This window comes from Diplotaxodon limnothrissa, linkage group LG5 (genome assembly GCF_057381915.1).
Source record: "Diplotaxodon limnothrissa isolate DT_005_m linkage group LG5, D_limnothrissa_male_GT1.1, whole genome shotgun sequence".
Classification (NCBI taxonomy): domain Eukaryota; kingdom Metazoa; phylum Chordata; class Actinopteri; order Cichliformes; family Cichlidae; genus Diplotaxodon; species Diplotaxodon limnothrissa.
This window is the reverse complement of record NC_140600.1, coordinates 27,100,123-27,120,663: the sequence shown is the minus strand read 5'-3', so window position 1 is coordinate 27,120,663 and position 20,541 is coordinate 27,100,123. Positions and strand designations below refer to the sequence as shown.

At 38.1% G+C, this 20,541-nt stretch overlaps 1 protein-coding gene across 5 annotated transcripts in view; it reads right to left on the bottom strand.

Moving 5' to 3' along the window:
* Window positions 1–20,541, bottom strand: part of slmapa (sarcolemma associated protein a) — an 82,241-nt gene that overhangs the window by 21,964 nt on the left and 39,736 nt on the right. For 2 of the 5 annotated variants that reach the window (XM_085353377.1, XM_085353372.1), the window contains exons 4-13: window positions 15,923–15,959; window positions 9,553–9,615; window positions 8,523–8,618; window positions 8,085–8,156; window positions 7,853–7,993; window positions 7,624–7,761; window positions 7,080–7,248; window positions 6,269–6,319; window positions 4,142–4,315; window positions 2,392–2,457 (exon numbers count right to left, since the gene is read on the bottom strand). In XM_085353377.1, coding sequence (XP_085209503.1) covers window positions 2,392–2,457; window positions 4,142–4,315; window positions 6,269–6,319; window positions 7,080–7,248; window positions 7,624–7,761; window positions 7,853–7,993; window positions 8,085–8,156; window positions 8,523–8,618; window positions 9,553–9,615; window positions 15,923–15,959 — 1,007 coding nt within the window. The remainder of the gene's footprint in view (window positions 1–2,391; window positions 2,458–4,141; window positions 4,316–6,268; window positions 6,320–7,079; window positions 7,249–7,623; window positions 7,762–7,852; window positions 7,994–8,084; window positions 8,157–8,522; window positions 8,619–9,552; window positions 9,616–15,922; window positions 15,960–20,541) is intronic. The other 3 variants (XM_085353374.1, XM_085353375.1, XM_085353373.1) reach the window with 2 other exon arrangements.

Here is a 20,541-nt window from a genome sequence, read left to right as displayed (position 1 = left end):
TCCATCTGTGCATTATAAACCACACCAGAATGTGGCTGACAGCTGACAGTAAATGTAATCAACCGACAAGGTACAGCAGCAATAAAAATTCCACAGTGGATGATGTTTCCTCAAATGTTTTCACACACTTGCTACTCAATCTGTTTCTGGTATGAGTGAAGACATGGTCAATGTGTAAAAAGGTAAAATTTCCAAAGTTATGTGAATTGAAGAAACTAGAAGAGAAGGAAGACGAGGGGGGAAAAAAATAGAAGGGAGCAAAAAAAATCTGTTTCACGTTAGTGAAAAGTCATAAAAGCAGCATGCAGGAAAAAACACTGCTCCAGGAGAAGAAGAATAAAAGATGCCATAAGGAAATCAAAGCAAACAATATATATGTGTGGGCTTTTTTTTTAAAAAAGAGGAAGAAAGAGTTCAATATGCAGGAACATTTGGTCAGTGAAACATCACCAGGCTCCAAATGTAATCTAATTATTCTCACAGAACCATGAAAAATAAAACTGAAATTAAGGCTTAGGTGGGTCCTGGTTCCTCATGATGAACCTCTAGTTTCACAATTTTTCAGCTAAAGCCTGCTCAAATGATCTGACAAATGGTATTAACACTTTAACTTAATCTTCCCAATAACACATATTTGCTCTCTTCATTCACAACAGTCAAAAACAACAGCTGTGCTGTGATTTTAGGAACAATCACAAAGAGAGCTCATTCATGTCTGTACCAGCTGCAGTGAGGTAAATTTCATGTGCTGCTGCTGACAGAAAAACAAGATGTCGCTCTTGCAGAGTAGCATAGACTGTTTTTTTTTTTCATCAGAAAAAAACCATCCATCATCTTCTTTATCTGGGGCCGGGTCGTGGGGGCAGTAGCCTAAGCAGAGAAGCCCAGACTTCCCTCTCCCCAGCCACCTCCTCTAGCCTATCCGGGGGAACACCAAGGCGTTCCCAGGCCAGCCGAGAGATATAATCTCTCCAGCGTGTCCTGGGTCTGCCCCGGGGCCTCCTCCCAGTGGGACATGCCCGGAACACCTCACCCAGAAGGTATTCTTGTTAGATGCCCGAACCACCTCAGCTGGCTCCTTTCAATGTGGAGGAGCAGCGGCTCTACTCTGAGCCCCTCCCGGATGGCTGAACTTCTCACCCTATCTCTAAGGGAGAGACCAGCCACCCTTCGGAGGAAGCTCATTTCCGCCGCTTGTATCCGCGCTCTCGTTCTTTCGGTCACTACCCACAGCTCGTGGCCATAGGTGAGGATAGGGACGTAGATCGACCAGTAAATTGAGAGCTTCGCTTTTACACTCTCTTCACCACGATGGACCGGTGCAGCGTCCGCATCACTGTGGCCGCAGTGAAAAGAAGGTAGAATATTCCCTCCAAACAAAACGTATAAATTCTAAACACGCAAATCAGTCTGTGCATAATCACATTGCTCCGCCAATAAAAAAAAGTCACCTGCATGAATATATCGCCTATCATCGGTTATTGGACTGGAAAAATTTTACATATCGCCCAACCTTATCTACAACTTTTCTTTAAGAGATCATCCTTTGGTGTGGCAAGGATAATAGAAAATTGTGCTAGAAATCGATGTTGTTTTGTTTCTTGTGTTGTTTTAAAATCATACTTTATTTTTATTCTTTACTTTGTACTACATGATATTTTGCAGTGAACAAACTAAAAGACCCACAGCAGCAAAGAACATTTGATTGAAACCATGAAAACACAAACATAGCCATTAAACAATTATATCTGCATAAAATAGTTTGGCTGCTTAAGGTTTAAATACTACACTTAATACTACTCAACCTTAAAAAGTTTATGCTGCTTAGCCCATCTTTATGAAAAGAACACTTGCAGTTTTCTCAGAATACTCTTTACCAGCCTGTTTCACACAAAATAAAACTGCTCTGAAGAAACATCCAATTAAAGAAAAACAATCTTCATCCAAAAGATTTAATCACAGTTCACTAGTTAAGTAAAGAAGAATGAGCAAGAACAGAAACAACTTTAAACCAGGAAAATCCAAGGATGCGATGATGTGTTAAGGCATGTGAAGAATGAGTAAGAAAAATGTAGATTTCATTACATCACATCTCGAAATTTAGAATTTTTAAAATCATTACAAAGTGGGATATTATGGTATTATTGGAATTTAGTGGAAGAAATTTTTAGTTATTAAATGTTAGTGTCCAGATCTTATAATTCTGAGGAAAACAAAATAAAAATTGCCTAAGTATAACTTAAATGTTGTGCTTTTCATTTTATGACTTAAGCGCTCTGACAGTTTCATTTGGCTTCTCCTGGCATTGTTTGGCCTCCGTGGGAAGAAAGTAAAGGAAATAATGAGGAAAAAGTGTTTCGGTGTACAGCAGAAATGGATGCTTGTACTCACGCGGACAGTCAATTAATTGTTGGTTTCTAGTCGAGTCTCCTCCGCTGTTGTTAACATGACAGTTGTCTGATAGAAACACAGAGAACTGACATTACTATTAAGACTATCAGAGCAGAGCCCGGTATTTCTTTTCGATTTTATTGATTCTGCTTATCAATGCCAGGGTAAATTGAACCATGGATTTAACGCAGATCGATACAATTTTTTTGAATTTCTGGATTTTGATTTTTTTTTTTTTTAATTTGTCCTGATTCTAAACTGGTTTTATTGCAATATTATATTGAACTGCAAGACAAGTGGGTTTACTGCATCCCACGTGCTTGTGCCCGTGTAGCCAATATAAGCACACTGAAGAGCAGACCATAAAACTTAATGTTCTGGATTAGATAAGCAGAATCACAAAACATTGTCCTTAAGGATCGACAAATCTGGAACAGGATCCAGTGGAGAATTGGCTCTCCAGACCCAACCCGGTTTTAGACCAGACAGGTAGAACCAAAGACAGAAATCATGACGGACAAACAGGTAGAAGCAGGTAGAATGCATGAAAGAACGATTTACAGAGAACTATGAGGACAGATAGATGCACAATAAAAGGATGGAGCTGAAATTAAAGCCAAAATTGGTCTCTTCAGACAGAAAGTTATAACACAAAGGTTCTGGACAGATACCACATCAGACAAGATGTGGACAAGCAAACAGCAGACAGGAAACAAAGCCTCCCAGCAAGTTTTCATTTCAACATCACGCACAAGAAATAACGAGTTAACCAGCCCAACAGTTTTCACAAGTCCGCTCGAACTTTGAAGAAATAATAATAATGATAATAATAATTCCACCTCATTTTTGCATCTAAGTAGAGACTTTTCCAAAACAAAGTGAAATCAAAAAGATGATACAGTTTAACTCCCAAAATTCTAACAAATCACAAAAACTGAATTCAAGGCTCGGATCAAACAAGTTATCATTTAAATGTGCAAAATATGAGGCTCATTTTAAGTAAAGTATCACCGTCTGAAATAGGTTATTTCAAGAAAACTGGAGGATAGTCATGCGTAATATGATGTGGCAGGAATGTTTAACTGGCTGTTGTTTAAAAAAAACAAAAAAAAAAAAACTTGGATAGTGTCTGTGATCTTAACCCACTTCATTAAAAAAAGAAATGGAAAGGGGAAAAAATCCAACACATTTTGGACCACTGTGGGCACCAATTTAGGAGATATTGTGTCATTACACAGTATGCAAACCCATGAACAGAAAAAGCATTGATCGACTGGCCCAGAAGGCAGTGTTCAGTTGAATCCTGAATCCTGCCAGAGGACAGAAACCAAACCAAGCACATGATCTCCTGGTTGGAGTAATTAGAGATGGCAGATTTGAACGGGATTAAGGTCACTCTGCACTCATAAATTACTAGGTAAAACTAGTTCCTCACTAAGAGGGTTTAAAGGAGTGATTAAAAAAATAAAATGCATTTTTAAATTAGAAAGTGTTTGTCTGTATCCTAAAATAAAGATCAATGTTAAAAAAAATATATGAATAAATAAAAAAATAAAAAAAATAAAAATCTAAAAACCTGGGGAACCCCCCCCCCCCCAAATAATATCAAGAGCAAATTATTCCCTAAATGCTTTTCTAATTATTTGTATTACAATAGCATTTTGTTTTGTTAATTCTGTGAAGGAAAACCTTTTTAAAAAACAAGCCTAGATATAAATTAAATAGTTTATTATTATGATAATTAAACTACCATCAGCATCTTCATCTTCCCCAACTGCACCATCTCCATCTTCCCCAACTGCACCATCATCGGTGTCTGTATCCTCCTCATCATCGTCTTCCTCCTGGCTCTCGCGTATCTGCTGTGTGGAATCTCTGTCCTCGACAAGCTCCTCTACTGGTCCGTGGGGGACAGTGACGACATCTGTCATGTGACCAGATCAGATATAGACGATTTTGTCGAAATGTCACCAGAAATGTTGAGCACAGAGTCTAAATGATGGCGGGTTCCGTCATAAGGTGATTACTGTGGCGAGGTGTGCAGTGAGGCAGTCACCCGCAGCATTCATGTTCAGAGTGTCAGGCATTCAATGACCAGAAGTCAATCAGTGACCAAGGCTACTTTTCCCCCCACAGGAAGAAAAACAAAGCAGTGGACAGTTTGGAAACCAGAGAAACAGCCCAGATTATCCAAAAAGCCCCAGAAAAAAAACTTCCATCACTATCACCAGTGGATATACCGACCATCGAGCTATTTAAAGGACATGAAGCCTTGTACAAATCCTACGGGCTTCACACAGAGCTGAAACTGAAGGTCACATGAAACACTTTGGCTTCAAAAGACTTTAGAATCAGAATCAGAATACTTTATTAATCCCTAAGGAAAAGATGTACCCCTGAACAATCATTAAAAAGAAAACGCTTTAGGCGGTGTGACAACAATACCTCATCAGCCTTTTACGGCTGAGGGGTAAAAACTACTAATTTAACATAAATTAAAGTTCAGATCACCAGAGCCACAGCATCAGCAAACCTTTGGTTGTTTTAGGTAAAATATTTACTCGCCTTAGTTTCACGTCATACTTTTTTACCTGTTCGTCAGAGACCCACTTTCACATTTCAACTCCCAGTTTCAGAATGTACCAAAAATAATAATAATAACCCTATCTCGCTCACTTTTCTCCAAACGACATTTTTCTTCCTCTCACTATCTCACAGCAAAGTTAAACCAAACAGCTCAAGCTGCCATTTAAGGGCGTCATCAAGCTTCCCCTCCATTTCTTAATGGCATCAGAAGAATCACAGCTGAAGAGTTGAGAAACAAACAAAGAAAGTTTTTTGCTCAAGTTGCTCAATCAATTCTGAACTCGCCTCTATTCCCTCTATTCTCGTTGCCTAGTGCAACATCTTACATCAGCTGGAATCATTGTAGAGATATATGTAGTTACACTATAAAACTGAGCTGCTTTATTGGTGAGCGAACCGTAAAAATCTCTGGAAAATGACCACAACGTTTTTTTGCACAAGAACCCACATACTGTATGATGGATGCAGCTAGTGTGCGGTGCCTTAATCCCCTAATTTGTTTTAACATGCAGTGTAAAGCTTTACTATTTGTTTACTTATTCAAATAAGTCATAACTGGAATAATAAGAACAACCTTTACAAAGTTGGAAATATTTGCTATATTTCATACTGTAATAAGCATAAATGATGCTGGTCCTACAGCTCCCATTTCTGGTGACTTATGAGTTAGTCAATAATGCTGCAGGGTGCGCTCATGTGCAGCCACTTTTCATATAATAGGTCTGTATAAGAGGAGAGGGCTGCAACTGAGCCTGACAACCATGCCCAATATATTCTCCACTGATTTTCAAAACTGGATATATTCCTGATAAATTATTTTAACTTCCTGTTAACCCCCCAGTAATATTGCTGTGTAACATCGTATTTCTATAAGTAACATCACCTAAAACTAATTATTATAAACCTTCCTAATATTTGAAAACTTAAATTTAGGTCATTTTATCTCAGTGTTTATGTTTCTGATTATAAACGTGGAAAAAGATGACACTTTCTGAATACTCTCAGGACTTATTTGAACGCTTCAGTTCCTGCACCAAGATATAAACTACCGGAGGAAATGGAAACCCGAAGGCTGGATGTCATGCTACCATAAACAAGACGAAAACAGAAGACACCCAGATTCCCGTGACAGACAGATAGAAGTTCAGTGATAAGAGCAGCAAGCAACAGGAAATTACATGGAAATCATGCAGGAAGCTGTCATGCATCATTAGTGGAGGCTGAGGAAGTGATAGAGATACACAAACAGACGGTGATGCAGATGACGCAAACCCAGGACATGTGGACTCACCCAGACTGTTGTTCTCTTTAATGCTTTTCTCTTGTAGCTGTTCTAACCGCACTGTAAACAACAACAACAACAACAACAAAAGCAGAGAGAAGTGTTGACTGACAGGAAGTCCGAGCACAGGTCGAAGACATGATCTGACCTGCACAAGAGGCGCTATGTTATTAAAGTGACTGGCGTAAAGGGATCACTATGCCAGCGGGTTAAATAGGACAGTGTGTTTGCTCTGTGTATAGTTGTAAAGATGCAGATGATGCAGATTGATCACCAGGTGACTGAAAAACCATCATTTAATGTATCCAACCTATCATGAGTTTAACCAGGCCATTCAGTACAAAACTGAAATTGGCTATGATGTTTATAAATATTCTAAGTTACTGGACCACAAAGTACACGAGAGGGCTGGCATTTTTTAAGCTGCGAAAAGGATTATGACTAGAGGATGAGCATGTTATTAAAGCACAGGTAAAAAGGAGACCTTTCATTTGTTATAAATTGTTTTGACCAGCCACCTGTCTCATACTACAGTAATATGACCTCCTCACAATTTAGTCAAAATACACTTTTTGTCATTTTCTCCATTAACTATTGCAAAACAGATCCAACATCCTAATCGGATGCCTAAATACACTCAGATGTCTAATTGCAAGTAGCAGATCAACTCTGAGCTCCTCCTGAATGAGAAGTTGCTGTCCAGTTGCTTTTATTACATTTTGGGATCAAGCTTTGATTTACGCAACCATATGATTGGATTAAGCGTCCAAGTCTGTGTAATGCCACATGAATTGAAGTGTGCGCGCGCGTGTGTTTGTACCCTGCAGGGCAGCGAGCCTCTCATTGGTGAAGTCATTGTCTGCCTGCAGAGCCTCGATGCGAGCCTGGAGAACCTGCTCCTTCTCCTCCATTTCCTCAATCCGTAGTTCCAACTCCCTCTTCTCTGTCGCGCCCCGCTGAGTGAGCTCCTCTTGTCTTCCCTCTGCAGCCTGGAGGAGGAGAAAAGGACGTAGGAGAGGTTAGCCAAAGGAAGGAACAGAAGAGGACAAAGACAAGGGTAAAAAAAAGTGGAATAAGGAGGGAAATGGGGAGAAAGCAAACAGAAAAAAAGATTATATGCTACATAAAACACAGCTCCCATTTTTGATAAATAAGGATTATTCTGAACTATAAATAATGCAAAGCTGCTCTAGCAGAGTCTAAGGATAAAACACAAAATGAGCTTAAAATGAGCACAGATTCCCTCTACTGAATTTGTAGATAATTTTATTCTAAATATATCTCCCAAAAACACATTTAAATAAAACTTGTTCTAAAATAAAGTAATGCTGCAGGAAAATAAATAATTTTTCCTTGACTGTTACCTTAATTTTGTCAGTGAGCTCTTTGATCTCATTAACGGCCGCGTTGTACTTGTTGGCGAGCTCCCTCAGCTCCTCCTGACTCCTTTCAGACATCTCCTTCAGGTGGGTGCACTCGTCCTCGGTGTTACTGAGCGTGCGCTGCACAACAGCAGAGATGGCACCAAATGTTAAGCTTAGAAATTTTAATTAGTTTCATTCTGTGCATACCATATACACATGTGTATTGTACCTCCACCTCTGACAGCTTCCTGACCACCTCAATCTTCTCCTGCAGAACTCTCCTCAGAGACTCCTTTGCCGTTGTCTCGTAGTTGTGTTTGTCCTCCTGAAGAGCCAAGAGTTCCTTACGGATCCCTTCCTCTGTCTGGGACTGAAAGAGAATTTTAAAATGCGATGATCATTTTAACTTTGCTTTGATTCATTGTAGAAGTATGCAGCCATTTTTTTATGTGTATGTATACCTTAGAGTAAGCTTGTAACTGACTGCCCATCACCTCCAGCCTGGAGAGAAGACGGTCCTCATCAATCAAAGCCTGTAGGAGACACACACTTAGTTTACAGCAGTCCTTATCACATTAGATACCATCTATAGATGAAAACAACACAAATTAGTTTAACTAATCGCAGCGTAGTGTACTAAATGACCCTGATTAAATATGAGCAGTTAGATATGATGTTGCAAACTCGAGGTGAATCCAAGTTCACAACTCTATATAGGCTCTATTATTAAATAACCAATGAAAGTGCTGTGCCTCATTTTGTTGTGCTCATATTTGTGATTTGTGGGAAACACTATACTTATATGTTACTAAAAAGACTAAATGCTGAGCTGCCAGAAAGCATGATCACAGCTGCACTTGTTCCTCAACTTGTGAAGAATGAAACGTGTTATTTCCTACCTGCCAGCTGCTCTCTGAGGCCTCCTGAGTGGTGGCTAACAGACGCTGCAGAGTGGCTAACTTCTGCTCCAACATCTGCTCTCTGTGTAAGGCCTCCTAGAGAGTGAGAGGGAGGTCGTCGATGAAAAATAACTCAGCACAAACAAAAGCTTACACAGTTATTTATGACAATGTCTGATTTTTATCCACTAATATTAGTGCACCAGTTAACTTCAGTTAGCTGCTTTTTCTTTGCGGTTTATTGTAATCTTTGCTTGGAACCTTCCGAGGGAATGAGGATGCAAATTAGTTCTAAGCCAACTCTGGTACAGTGCATCAACATTTATGATAATATTATACATGGTTCCGTTTTTAGCTACAATCTTAAGTGATTGTAGCTAAAAACGGATAATATAAAAATTAAAAATAAAAACAAAACCAGTAATCAGATTTTTTCACTCTTCCTTTAGAAATAATTTAAACATGTATTCTTCATTTCAGTTCTTTGTGCTTTATAGAAAGTTGGTTTTTAGTAATGACCTCTGATGTATGCTTTTCATTATGTAATCTATTTTTTTATCAGATAAAAATTCACATCAATTTCACATCAGAGAAATACTCCTGTCAAGTCTTCACATTACCAATGTTGTCTTGTTAAAGCAGACCTATTCTGTTCATTTCCCAGCTTCATAACTTTAGTCCTTTGGGGTGTAACAGAGTAAGCCTGCATTCTTCTGATTGGCTCCTGTTGGTAAACACAAGGGTTGACCAGCAGGTGGGTGGAGCCTTCAAGCCTGATAACTATATGAAGGATATCCCTCTGCATGGCATCATATAGATGGTGCAAAAACAGCCATAAACCAGCTGTTTAGAGCAGTCCGAAGCCTGAACTTATGGCTCACCATGATTATTTGTATGTGAGCAAGCACCAGTTTAACTGTGTTTGTACATATTTATATAAATAAGAAAATAAGGAGAAGCACAATCACATTTCAGACTCATTATTGTTAGTGTAGTTCTCAAATATGTCCAGTAGGTGTCAGTGTGTTACCTGTAGATACTGGGAGAGCTGGAACAGTTCCTGAGAATACATACTGGGAGTGTTGGCTGCAACCTAAAAAACGAACACAAATACAAACCATGGAAACATGCTGACAGTTGTCTGAGACTCATTCAGCCTTTTGTTTGAATGCAAGGAGTCAATAAACAGCTGAAAAACCAAAGGTTAAAGAGTAAGCTGACCTTAACATACAACAACAAACATACATGAAGACAGAGCACAGGAACAGTGTCCACTTCTGTCTGACTACATCTCTGATCATTAAAACATGACATGAAATATATAATTCTCTGCTTTCATTGACTCACTTTGAGCTTCAGAATTCTCTGAACGACTCTCCGTTAATAACTTTCATTTCAATATCTGTTTGTCAGTCAGTAATGTTTATCTATGCATCTATGCAACTGTTACTGTTGTAGCCACAACTTAATTTTTACCGCTTTCCCTCTGATAATGACAAATTACTTCAGTATCAAAAACGGGTCAGAAAATGAATAATGTAGTGTATTCTTCTTAGTTCTGTTTGTTTTTTTTAAGTTGTATAATTTACAACATATTTATTGTAATTTACTTCTGGTGGCCTACATGCAGTACCTTCACAGCCCCATGCTTTTCCACACTTTAAGCCTGGGTCAGTGCTAAGTTGTGTATCATAGAATGGATGCTAACTATCTGCTACTGACTGCCAGTAGCAAAACATATTTAGCACAAAAAAGTGTTAAAGTTAGTACTGCTTTTCTTTTTGTTGTTGGAGGCTGTTGAATTTAACGAAAGAATCCTTAACGAAACAAATCTAGTCAAATTTCAAATAGGTCTGCGTGATAGCAAGCAAAGTGATGAAAACACTCAATACAGCCTACAAATAACCACACTGACATATTCAGGTTCTCCAGTCATCTGAAGAAAGATTTCATGTACACCTCATTCATTTCTGTATTTTATGTATATAAGTTTAGATTCGTTATTTATAGTTGGTTTACACAGCTTTGTGTATGTATGTATGTGTAATGTGTGTATATAGACACGTGTGTGTGTGTGTGTGTGTGTGTGTGTGTGTGTGTGTGTGTGTGTGTGTGTGTGTGTGTGTGTGTGTGTGTGTGTTTGTGTTTTACATTGCTGTGCTTGAGAGCCACCATCTACCGGAACCAAATTCCCTGTATGTGTCTGCACATATATTTGGCCAATAAACACGATTCTGAAAAGCTCTGTGGAAAATTAAACTTTAAGGAGTGACTGATAACGAGTACTGATAGTGTCCATTAGTGTTACGCTCAGCTGGATTTCTGTTAGCCATTTCCATCTGCTTGCTTCTCACAGACTTTACACTTACACAGTATTTTAATACAGGCAAATAATAAATATGTTCCTGTTGTCAGACAACAGATTAACCATGAAATATCAAAGCCGCATGGTCACCTTTGTATGTCCACAGCTATTCCTGCTGGTTGGTTTTTATAATAGATCTGTGAGCTGGTTTTCTTTTATCCTTGTATATATGTGTACAAATCAAATCAGCATGCCCTTTGCTATCGATGTTTTATGTTTGTTACCAGTATGAAAACATAATGAGGAAAACACCTTTTACACTTGTGGCGCTAACCTACATAAGGTTTAATACATTTATACACACACACACACACACACACACACACACACACACACACACACACACACACACACACATATGACTGTGTGTTGAGACCTGGGAGATGTGAGGATCCTGCTTTAGAACACTTAACTATGTTTAAGAATGGCTCAAATGTAATCATAGCTCCTCTCAGGCGTGCTCACACACAAGCCTACATTCCTCAGACAGGTTATACTGAGTCTTTGCTGCTCTGAGGAAGAATCAGAGCAGGGCGAGGCAACAGAGGAAGCCTGGTACAACACACTATGGGTAAACAATTAGTCTGGTACTGCACTGTATGACACATAGAGTTACATTACATTACATCTATATAATGTGTTTAAATAAATTTGTTAAAGTACCATGTGTCTACATGATCACATGTGGTGTGGTACAGGAAACTATAGAAAGGTGTTCGTTATGATATGACAAAGATTTACTCGTTCATTCAAATTACATGATAAATTATCCCTTGTGTGAACACAGCACTGGGAGCCAGCTGTTGCATGCGGACTAATTCAACTAATTGCAAAGTAGCTGTAAAACAAACCAGAGCAACTAAAGCTCGTAATTTCTACTGATTTCATTTTTTTATTTCTTTTTCAAATGGTTGATACCTTATTACTGGAACTTCTTGATACCAGTACAGGTTTTTACATTCTCAAAACGGTCCGTGTTGCCTTACTGAGCATAAATCTGTGCACTTTCCTAATATTTTATGACTATTTGCAAAAAACCAAAACAAAATAAAAAAAGACAAAACTTTATTCTAAGGAAATCCCACTATTAAAACAAAAACAAAAACCACTGATTAAAATCAATATTTTCATATATCTAAAGATTTTACTTTGTGGGAAGCTCAAAGTCTCTTGATAAATTCCAATATTTTTATATGCAGAAATTATCTTGTAGTGTACATACAATACATTGGTACTAGTCAATTTATCAGCTAAACTCTAACAGCAAATTTCCCAATTACAGTACTAAGGAATTTTCCCAATGTTACAACACTGAGGTTAAAGAATCAACCTCAATTCCTTCTGGAACTTTAAAAGAAGTCTATATGACTGAATTTAGCACCTGACTTGTAGAAAAAAAAAAGTGTACTTTAAATTGTACAGGGTATTTTGTTTTTGGCTTCATTCATGCTCTTTGATGCCTGTCTGTGTAGGTTTGTGAGACTTCCTGGAACAGCAGCTTTCAGTGTTGCAAATTTTAGCATCTTTTAATTTGGCTTGGAAATTCACCCCACATGGAGAGGCAGATTCCAAGAAGCATGACAGGAATGACCAATATTACTGTAAATTGGGAAAACCAAATTTTGAGTGTTAGATTTGCAGGATTGCAAATCCCACCAAAGCTGGCCCAAATTTAAACCGTGCAACTGTATAAAAGATAATGTCCCGCTGTGTGGATTATGGACATTATCTGTGAAAAGCAGTTTTTACACACAATTCAAACATTAAAACATTTTTTAACCCATCCCATTTAACCCAAACACAACCGGAGTCAAGGCATGTGTGCAGTCACAGCACAGCTCAGCAACTTAGCTGCTTATTCACCCCTTCATCTCTCCTTACCGTGAAGACACAGGAGAAGACTTTAAAGCACACTAAAATAAACAATGGCAAGTCGAGTCACGCAAGTCTGAAGTGTTCCACATGCTGATGTAGACTTTGGTAAAGCTAGAATTGATTTTCATAGATATGAATTTCCAAATCAATAACTGAAATGTGAAATGCTGCAAATAACGGATCTTTCTAGTGAGGGGTTTGTTACGTTATAATATTATTTTATGCCATGTTATACCCCTAATTAAAGATTGTGAATTATTATGTAGTTTTAGTTTGCATTATTCTCCTGAATTAGAAGAAGCTGATAACTATTGCATTAGTTAAACTGATTTGCATTACATTAGACTGCTGATTTATTGTGGATGAATGATATTGTTTTATGATGTTATAAGAAATACTGTTTGGATTAGTGTTGTTATTGTGGTTTTTTTCTCTTGTCTCCATCCCCAATTTTTGAACTCGTAACAGGTTACAGATAACTTTTCATCTAGAATTGATTCAATTCCAATTCACAAGGTCCCGCATCGATTCGATCCACGATTTGATTCGAATCGGGGAAATTTTGCCTCAGGCAGTCAGAAATATTACAATTCTGATCACTTATCAGTACATATCTATATTTTTTATATCTATAAAAAGAAAGCTGACACTTGTGAGACTTTATCAAAGGTGTGAGCATCACAGCAGATTCCTTTGTGTCAAAGTAACTGAGGATAAAACACAGAAAAACATGAAGGCGGTTTTCCTGGTCTGGGTTTTTATAGCAGATGACCTTAAACATATTGTGCAGTCAAAAACAAAGTGAAGCAGAGCAAAGTTACAGAGGTTTGATTAGAGACACAGCTAAGCATTTTGAAATTTTGCGTAATTTTAAGTTTAAGTTTACATTTGTTCAGTATTGAACAGCAGAAATGAGGCTTTGTTGTCGGAAGTAAGTTAACAAAAAAACCCCAAAAAGAACCAGCAGACTGTAGACTGGTGGGTAATAAGTAAGCGAATAATGCAAAAAACAGATTTTTAGATGGGAAACTATTCCTGAGAGAGAGAAAGAGAGAGAGAGCTCTACATGAAGTGTGATTTTATCGTGGTGGAAGCAAAACAGCAAAAGTAAGAGGAAATTCGTGACGATGTTTATGTGAAGCGAAATGTGAAGCGTAGTTTGGATCGTCTTTGGCTGCTGGTTCAGTCAGTATTGTTTGGAGAGAGATAAAATCTGCAGCTTCAGAATCTAGCGCAAAAAGGACGTAAACACAAAGTGCCCGCCAACGCTTCAAAATCAGTGAGCTGTTGGCTTTCAGCCCCGACGGCGTGTCAGCGTACGTGCGTCAGGTGAGAAAGACGACAGCTCACTGATTCGGATGCGTTGGGTCTGCGTTTTATGTTTACGTCTTTGTGCAGAATCAGTGTACCTGCTGTCATTTACTGTTTTAGCTGTTTGGTGGTTGTAGAAATTTTGTGAGGTTTAACCTGAGATTCTGGTATTTCAGGCAAAATAAATTTATATTTAAAAATCGATTCAGGAGTTTAATGAATCGATATAGGGCTGCTCGATTATGGCAAAAATGATAATCACGATTATTTTCACTGAAATTGAGATCACGATTATTTGACGATATTTATTTAACCCTTTAAGACCTACTATAGAACCAAGTCCACCAGAGCTTATATTATTTTTATTTATTTTTTTTACATGCTGTAGTGCCATTTGTGGGAGCATTTCAAGTTGCTATACATCAATACAACTGTTATAGCCCATATTTTAATAATATGTATGCATTAAGTGCATAGTAATTACATAAATTGCAAAAAAGTGCAATAAACTACAAAAAAAATTGAAAATCGCTTTTGTTTTGTTTACATATATTTCTACTTGGAGAAGTTTAAGAGGTTTATCCCTCAAAACTTTAAATACAATAAAGTTGCAAAAAATAGTTTCCCACCACAGGAAATTTATTTTGAGTGTCTTCATAGTTTTATTTTGGAGATACAGCAATTTTTATATACTGCAGGAAAAACAAAAAACAATCCTATGATGCAAATTTGCAAAGAAAACAGCATGTGCATCATTTCACTGTGGGAAGTGTTACGAACAGCTGATAGGAACGGCAAAGCGTGTTTCTGGAATATTATGTTTTTGTTCCTGCAAGCGCTTTTTATGCAGTTTTTGCAAAGCTATATGTGGAACGAAACCGTGACCGAGGACAAGCTGATGGCATCAGATGTAAGTACAACTCCTCCGGTTTCATATGCAAAACAAATTATTGCGCTAGCTTACACGGTTCAGGTTCTACAGGGATTTAAAAATAGTTACGCAAAACGGAGCATGCTGCTCTGACCGGCTTTAAAGGGTTAACAATGACTTTAAAAAAATAATATAAAATAGTGTGCAACACCACTGAAGTTTTTTTTTTTTTTTTTTTTAACTCTTTTCAACCAACGGCAGTCACTCTCCAAATAACTTCTGCTTAGCTTTCCGAGCTTCCCTCGGGTCCTCTTAATCAGCGGTCTCCACCCTTTTTTGCGCCACGGACTGGTTTATGCCCGACAATATTTTCACGGACCGGCCTTTAAGGTGTCGCGGATAAATGAGGGAGGGGCTAATAATCGGCTCAGTCATTTTTAATGATCGTTGAAAGCCCAGATCGTAATCGTGATTAAAATTCGATTAATTGAGCAGCCCTAAATCGATATCACGTTATCCAAGCCAGAATCGATTTTAATTGATAAATCCCACCCCTAATTATGAATCTAAACAAATAGTTGATCTCCAAAAGCATTGGGACTTCAGTTTAGAGAGGTCACATCCTAGCTCTGAGAACATAACAAATTTCTTTTTAAACTTGAGTGGACAAACATCTAAATGTATGTGAAACCACAGCCTGTACAGTGGCAGAAAAAAGAAATCCTGCTTCTTGATGCACATGAAGGATTTCTGTAATGCTGCAGCACCAACTGGCAGGGATCTCTGCATTCCTTTGTCAGCTGACTAAGTCCACTCTGTGTGTTTAAAGACCACTTATGTGTGTTAGAAATACAAACACACACTCTTAGATGCTTCTCTGAGGTGTAGCCCTACATGTGAGTGAGTGAGAGACACTTTGACATGGGACAGGACAACACTAACAAAAACACGCACACACATACATACTTCTGTTCTTACCTTGTCTATAGGTAGTGGTAATGGAGGCTGGATGACACTGAAAGAGGAAGAGAGGAGAGAAAAAAGTTCGTCACCATAGAAACACCAAAGAGCAAAGACACGTGGAGTAACCACGGAGACCGAAATAAAAAAAATGTTCCTGGAAAAGTCTTGTGACATCGGTTTTTCAGCTCATTTTAATAAAACATTCATTCTATTACGACCAAGTCACTGGCAACAAGGAGTCCATTTCCCACACCTTTCTGACATTTCACCAGGTATAAATCACTTGATGTAAAAAATATCCACTCAGCAACTGAGCCTTGCAACAATTTTTAGATGGGAAGAGCAGAGGAAAAGACAAAGGAAAAAAAAAACCTAACTTTTCAGACTAAAACTTTGGTTATGTTCATAGGTTATTTATGCAACTGGGGAAAAATAAAAAGTGAGCATTTATATATTACATATTTATGTATGTAATTTAATCAAGCAAAAACCTCCAGGTCTGAAAAATGAAGTCAATTCATGAAGAAAATAACTGCAGTCCCTCTAATGGCCACTTAAGGCAGGCTTTTAAAGTGAGTTAGTTGGCACAGACTCACATGTTAAAATGTCTAACTTTGCAACATAAATAATCATGTTTACAGCCTGCAACAAAACCTTTGTTGACAGGAAAGTCCATAAAAGGGTGAAACTAACAAGAAAAGATAATAACCTGGTTATGACCAAGTGTGTGAAAAAAATCCCAGTCAGTTATTAGTAGTGGTGGTAGCTGTAATAGCGGTAGTAGCAGTAGGAATAATTATTGTAGTATTAGTATTTTTTTATTACCATTTTTAATAGTTAACCTGTTTTCACACGTTTCACAGCCCACTGAGCTCAGCTAAATGCTCCATCAGAGACTGCACTCAGGTGGGTTTTATGTGACATACACTAATAACAATACTCAGTATCTCAGTGATACTTTTATAGGAAGATGAGTGGATATCTTTTGTTTGTGTGTTTGCTTTTGGAAAGACATGAAATCACACTGTCTAAATTCCTAAGTACCCTGCTATACTGGAACAAAACTGAAACCTAAGAGTCAAATAAATATTGCCATGTGTTACTTCAAAATGGCAGATAACTGGTTTCCTTTTTTTTTTTTTTTTTTATAATATTATTAGTTGACTAATTTAATTCACATACTCATTATCAGTTTCACTTGCAGCCTGAAAAACAGTCAGACACATATGTGTTTTTAACTTTTAGTGAACTTGCACTGAATCACACTGCAGTGGCTGCTGTGTATGTTGGATCAGTGTGGTGTGGTTGCTGCAATTACATCAAACACAGTCAAGTCAAGCTTAAGCCTGAGAGGATTTCCCTTAAAGTACAGGAAAAGTCAGAGATTGATGCGACTGTTTTCTTGCAGACAACACCTTGAGGCCAGTCTCAAAAATATCCTGTTACATAAAGTCTGACTTTAATAACATCTCAAACTCACATATATGGACCAATAAAACACCAAACAGTGCATTGAAACGTTTCACTCAAATCAAGTGAGATGTGTAAGCACAGGATACAATTACTTTACTACAGTTTGCAAGGTTCCAAAAAAAGATCACTGTCTGATGAAAACAAACAAACAAACAAACCAAACAAACAAAGTCTTCAAGTAGGCCTGGAAATTAAACATTTTCAGTCAGACCCTGTAAATCAACCATGTAGTTGACTATACAGTTTTGTTAAGGTTATACTGCTATCAGTTGTAACATTAGCTACAGGTAAAAATTTAAGCTAAAATTTGTGTACTTTCAATGAGATAAACTTCAATGAATTCAGAAAATCTAATTTTCTTTAAGAAATAAACAGAAATTAGAGTAGGCAAACATAATAACAGTTTAGAGTGCATCTACTATCCATTTCCTTATTTCCTGTCATGTATAGTTGCAGTGGTAGATGTTCATATCAAACATGGCCAACGTTTCAAATAAAGTCATCTACAGTACTGTGCACCAGTCTTAAGCCAATCATTTCTTTACATTTTGCTAGAAAATGGGAAATGGGCACATTTGAAGTAAATGATCAAGTGCAAAAATAAAGGAAAAACAGATGCCTGCCATTTGTTCTGTTCTGTCAGGATGATCCCACAATGCTTCAATAATGCTGAGGTCCAGTTCTCTGGGGAGGTCAATCCATGACTGATGGTGTTCAGCTGTGCATTTTTCCACTCAGGTGATGCTTTTACTGCATTGGCAGTGTTTGGGATCACTGCCATGCTGAAAAATGAAGCTGTTACCAATCAGAAGCTTTTAAGATGGTATTGCAACAGGCCCATAAGACTGCCGCCACTAATTTTCAGTCCAGTTCTTATGCAATTTGGCATACTTCAACCTTTTCTCCCCTTAAGCCTTTCTATAAAGAAATAAAGGATGGCTCAAGAATTTTGAACACACATGATCCCTGTGAACCAAAAGCTCAGGCTCATGAATATCCTGATACAGTCTCCTCAAGCAACAATCATTGTATTGTGTCTGCTTAGGTAGGTACCCAAAGTCAAATATGTATCTGCACTTTTAATGGTCACTAGGATATAAAAACCATTCACTTGTACTAACCAATTACCATATTAGCCACAATAGCATGTAGACATACCAGCCATACAGTGGAAACTGTCATGACCATCTTCTGTTGCATATGCATAAGCGCAACAAATGATTGGCTCATCTGTTTCCTGTTTTGGCTATTGGTTGGCTTTTTAGAGACAGTGGCCACCATCTTCTATAGCTTTCCATTTAAATTATTCTTTAACAGCTTCACTTTTCTTGTAATACCATGGATTTAACTTCGTTATTATAACTGAATTTTTCAGTAAACTGTGGGATTCATATTGTAAAGATATGTAGGACACAGCAGGACATAGCAGTCAGAAGATGAATGCATTCATTTTAAAAAAAATCACAAACCAGTGCAATAAATTTGTAGGTCACTTGTTTTAACACTGCACTGCTCCACAGGATCACATTTTTCCATTTCCTTAGGTCAAACCATGCATAATAATATAGTACAGTCACTGTGAGTCGCTTCCACTGCTCTCTGTGTTGCATTAATTAAAAAACACAGTAGTTTTGACAGGAGCTGAATGAAGAATAAATCTAAACCAAAACCACAGTGTGAAACCTTCAGTTGCTGCCCTGCAGAAACAGGGCCTCTGTCATTTTGTGCAGTGTTTACCCAAAGTACTGTAATCTTACAGCATAGCAAGGTCATGCAGGTTTGTTTGAGAGACAGTGTGGAGATTACGTAGAAACAGTCACAGTTCAGGAATGTAAATTCAACTCTGGGCAAAAAAATAACTCAACACTGTTAATGTGTCACTACTCCCTGCAGAAATGTAGAACGCAGCAGCTCCTTTAACAAAAAACTCACGGGTCGCATGAATTCTCATGACAAAAACACATTTTACAAATCAATAATTGGTTGTTTTTCTATAGGAGACAAGAACAAGCTGGACTTCAATACATTTCCTCTTATAAAAAGGATTGCAGCACACACTTCAGCTGAACATACTTATAACTCCAACTCAAATTTGCTTGGTTACTGAGCTGCATGTAAAATTCTGCTCAGAAGAATGAAGATGCAGAAACTATTGTACATCGATTTTATCAGTTAGGGGCAACTCAAAGTAACAACAGGTGCACTGAAGAAGCCACAAAACAACCATGAACAAGGGAATGGTTTAGCCACAGACCACTGCTGTCTTACAACAAAAATAAAAGCCAACAGTTTTATCTTCACTATTTTTAGGCAACTTTCTTCTGGATGGCAGTACCTCACAAACTAATGAGATGACAATACACGACCAGAAATCTGCAGTGAATAAATAGATGGGTTGAGAAAAGCACTTTCATTAACCTCAGTTTGTACATAAGGCCAAAACTGCAGGTCAGAAAAATAATTACAAGCACTTTAAAAGGTTAAGGCAGTGATTTAAAAGGATTTTTGTACATTTAGGACCAGCAGAGCAGGTTCTCTGCAGAGATTAGAGCAAACAGCTTCCACAGAGCCACATCGTCAATCACAGTAAACACCCAGTACTTTATGTTGAGTTGGGCGTTTTCATATCAGAGCTCCACTGCCTGCTGATCACATGACACCCAGCAAGAAGAAATGGAAAAACTGCAATCCTCCTAAATATGTCATAACATTAGATATTTTAGTCTTTCATACAGTATTCCATGTTTCCTCTTATCTTGTTAAAATCTCCTAGTCATATTTTTAAACTGGATACCAGCAAATAAGCATTGTAACACTTGTACGCTGGGCACTGGCACTTCCAGAGGACTCTTGTCCTGAAGGGATGATGATTCTTTTTCACTGTGTTGTTCCAACAATTTGTTCCTGCTGCATTCATTCAGTCACAGTGCTGTCACATTTCTGTGCATAACAGCTGGCAGCAGTTCTAGTATTCAGATACCATCTTCACATCAGCACTGCTCATGCTAATGATTGGGGCGACCGTGGCTCACGGGGTTGGGAATCGCATCTGTAACCGGAAGGTTGCCGGTTCGATCCCCGGGCTCTCTGTCCTGGTCGTTGTGTCCTTGGGCAAGACACTTTACCCTACTTGCCTACTGGTGTTGGCCAGAGGGGCCGAT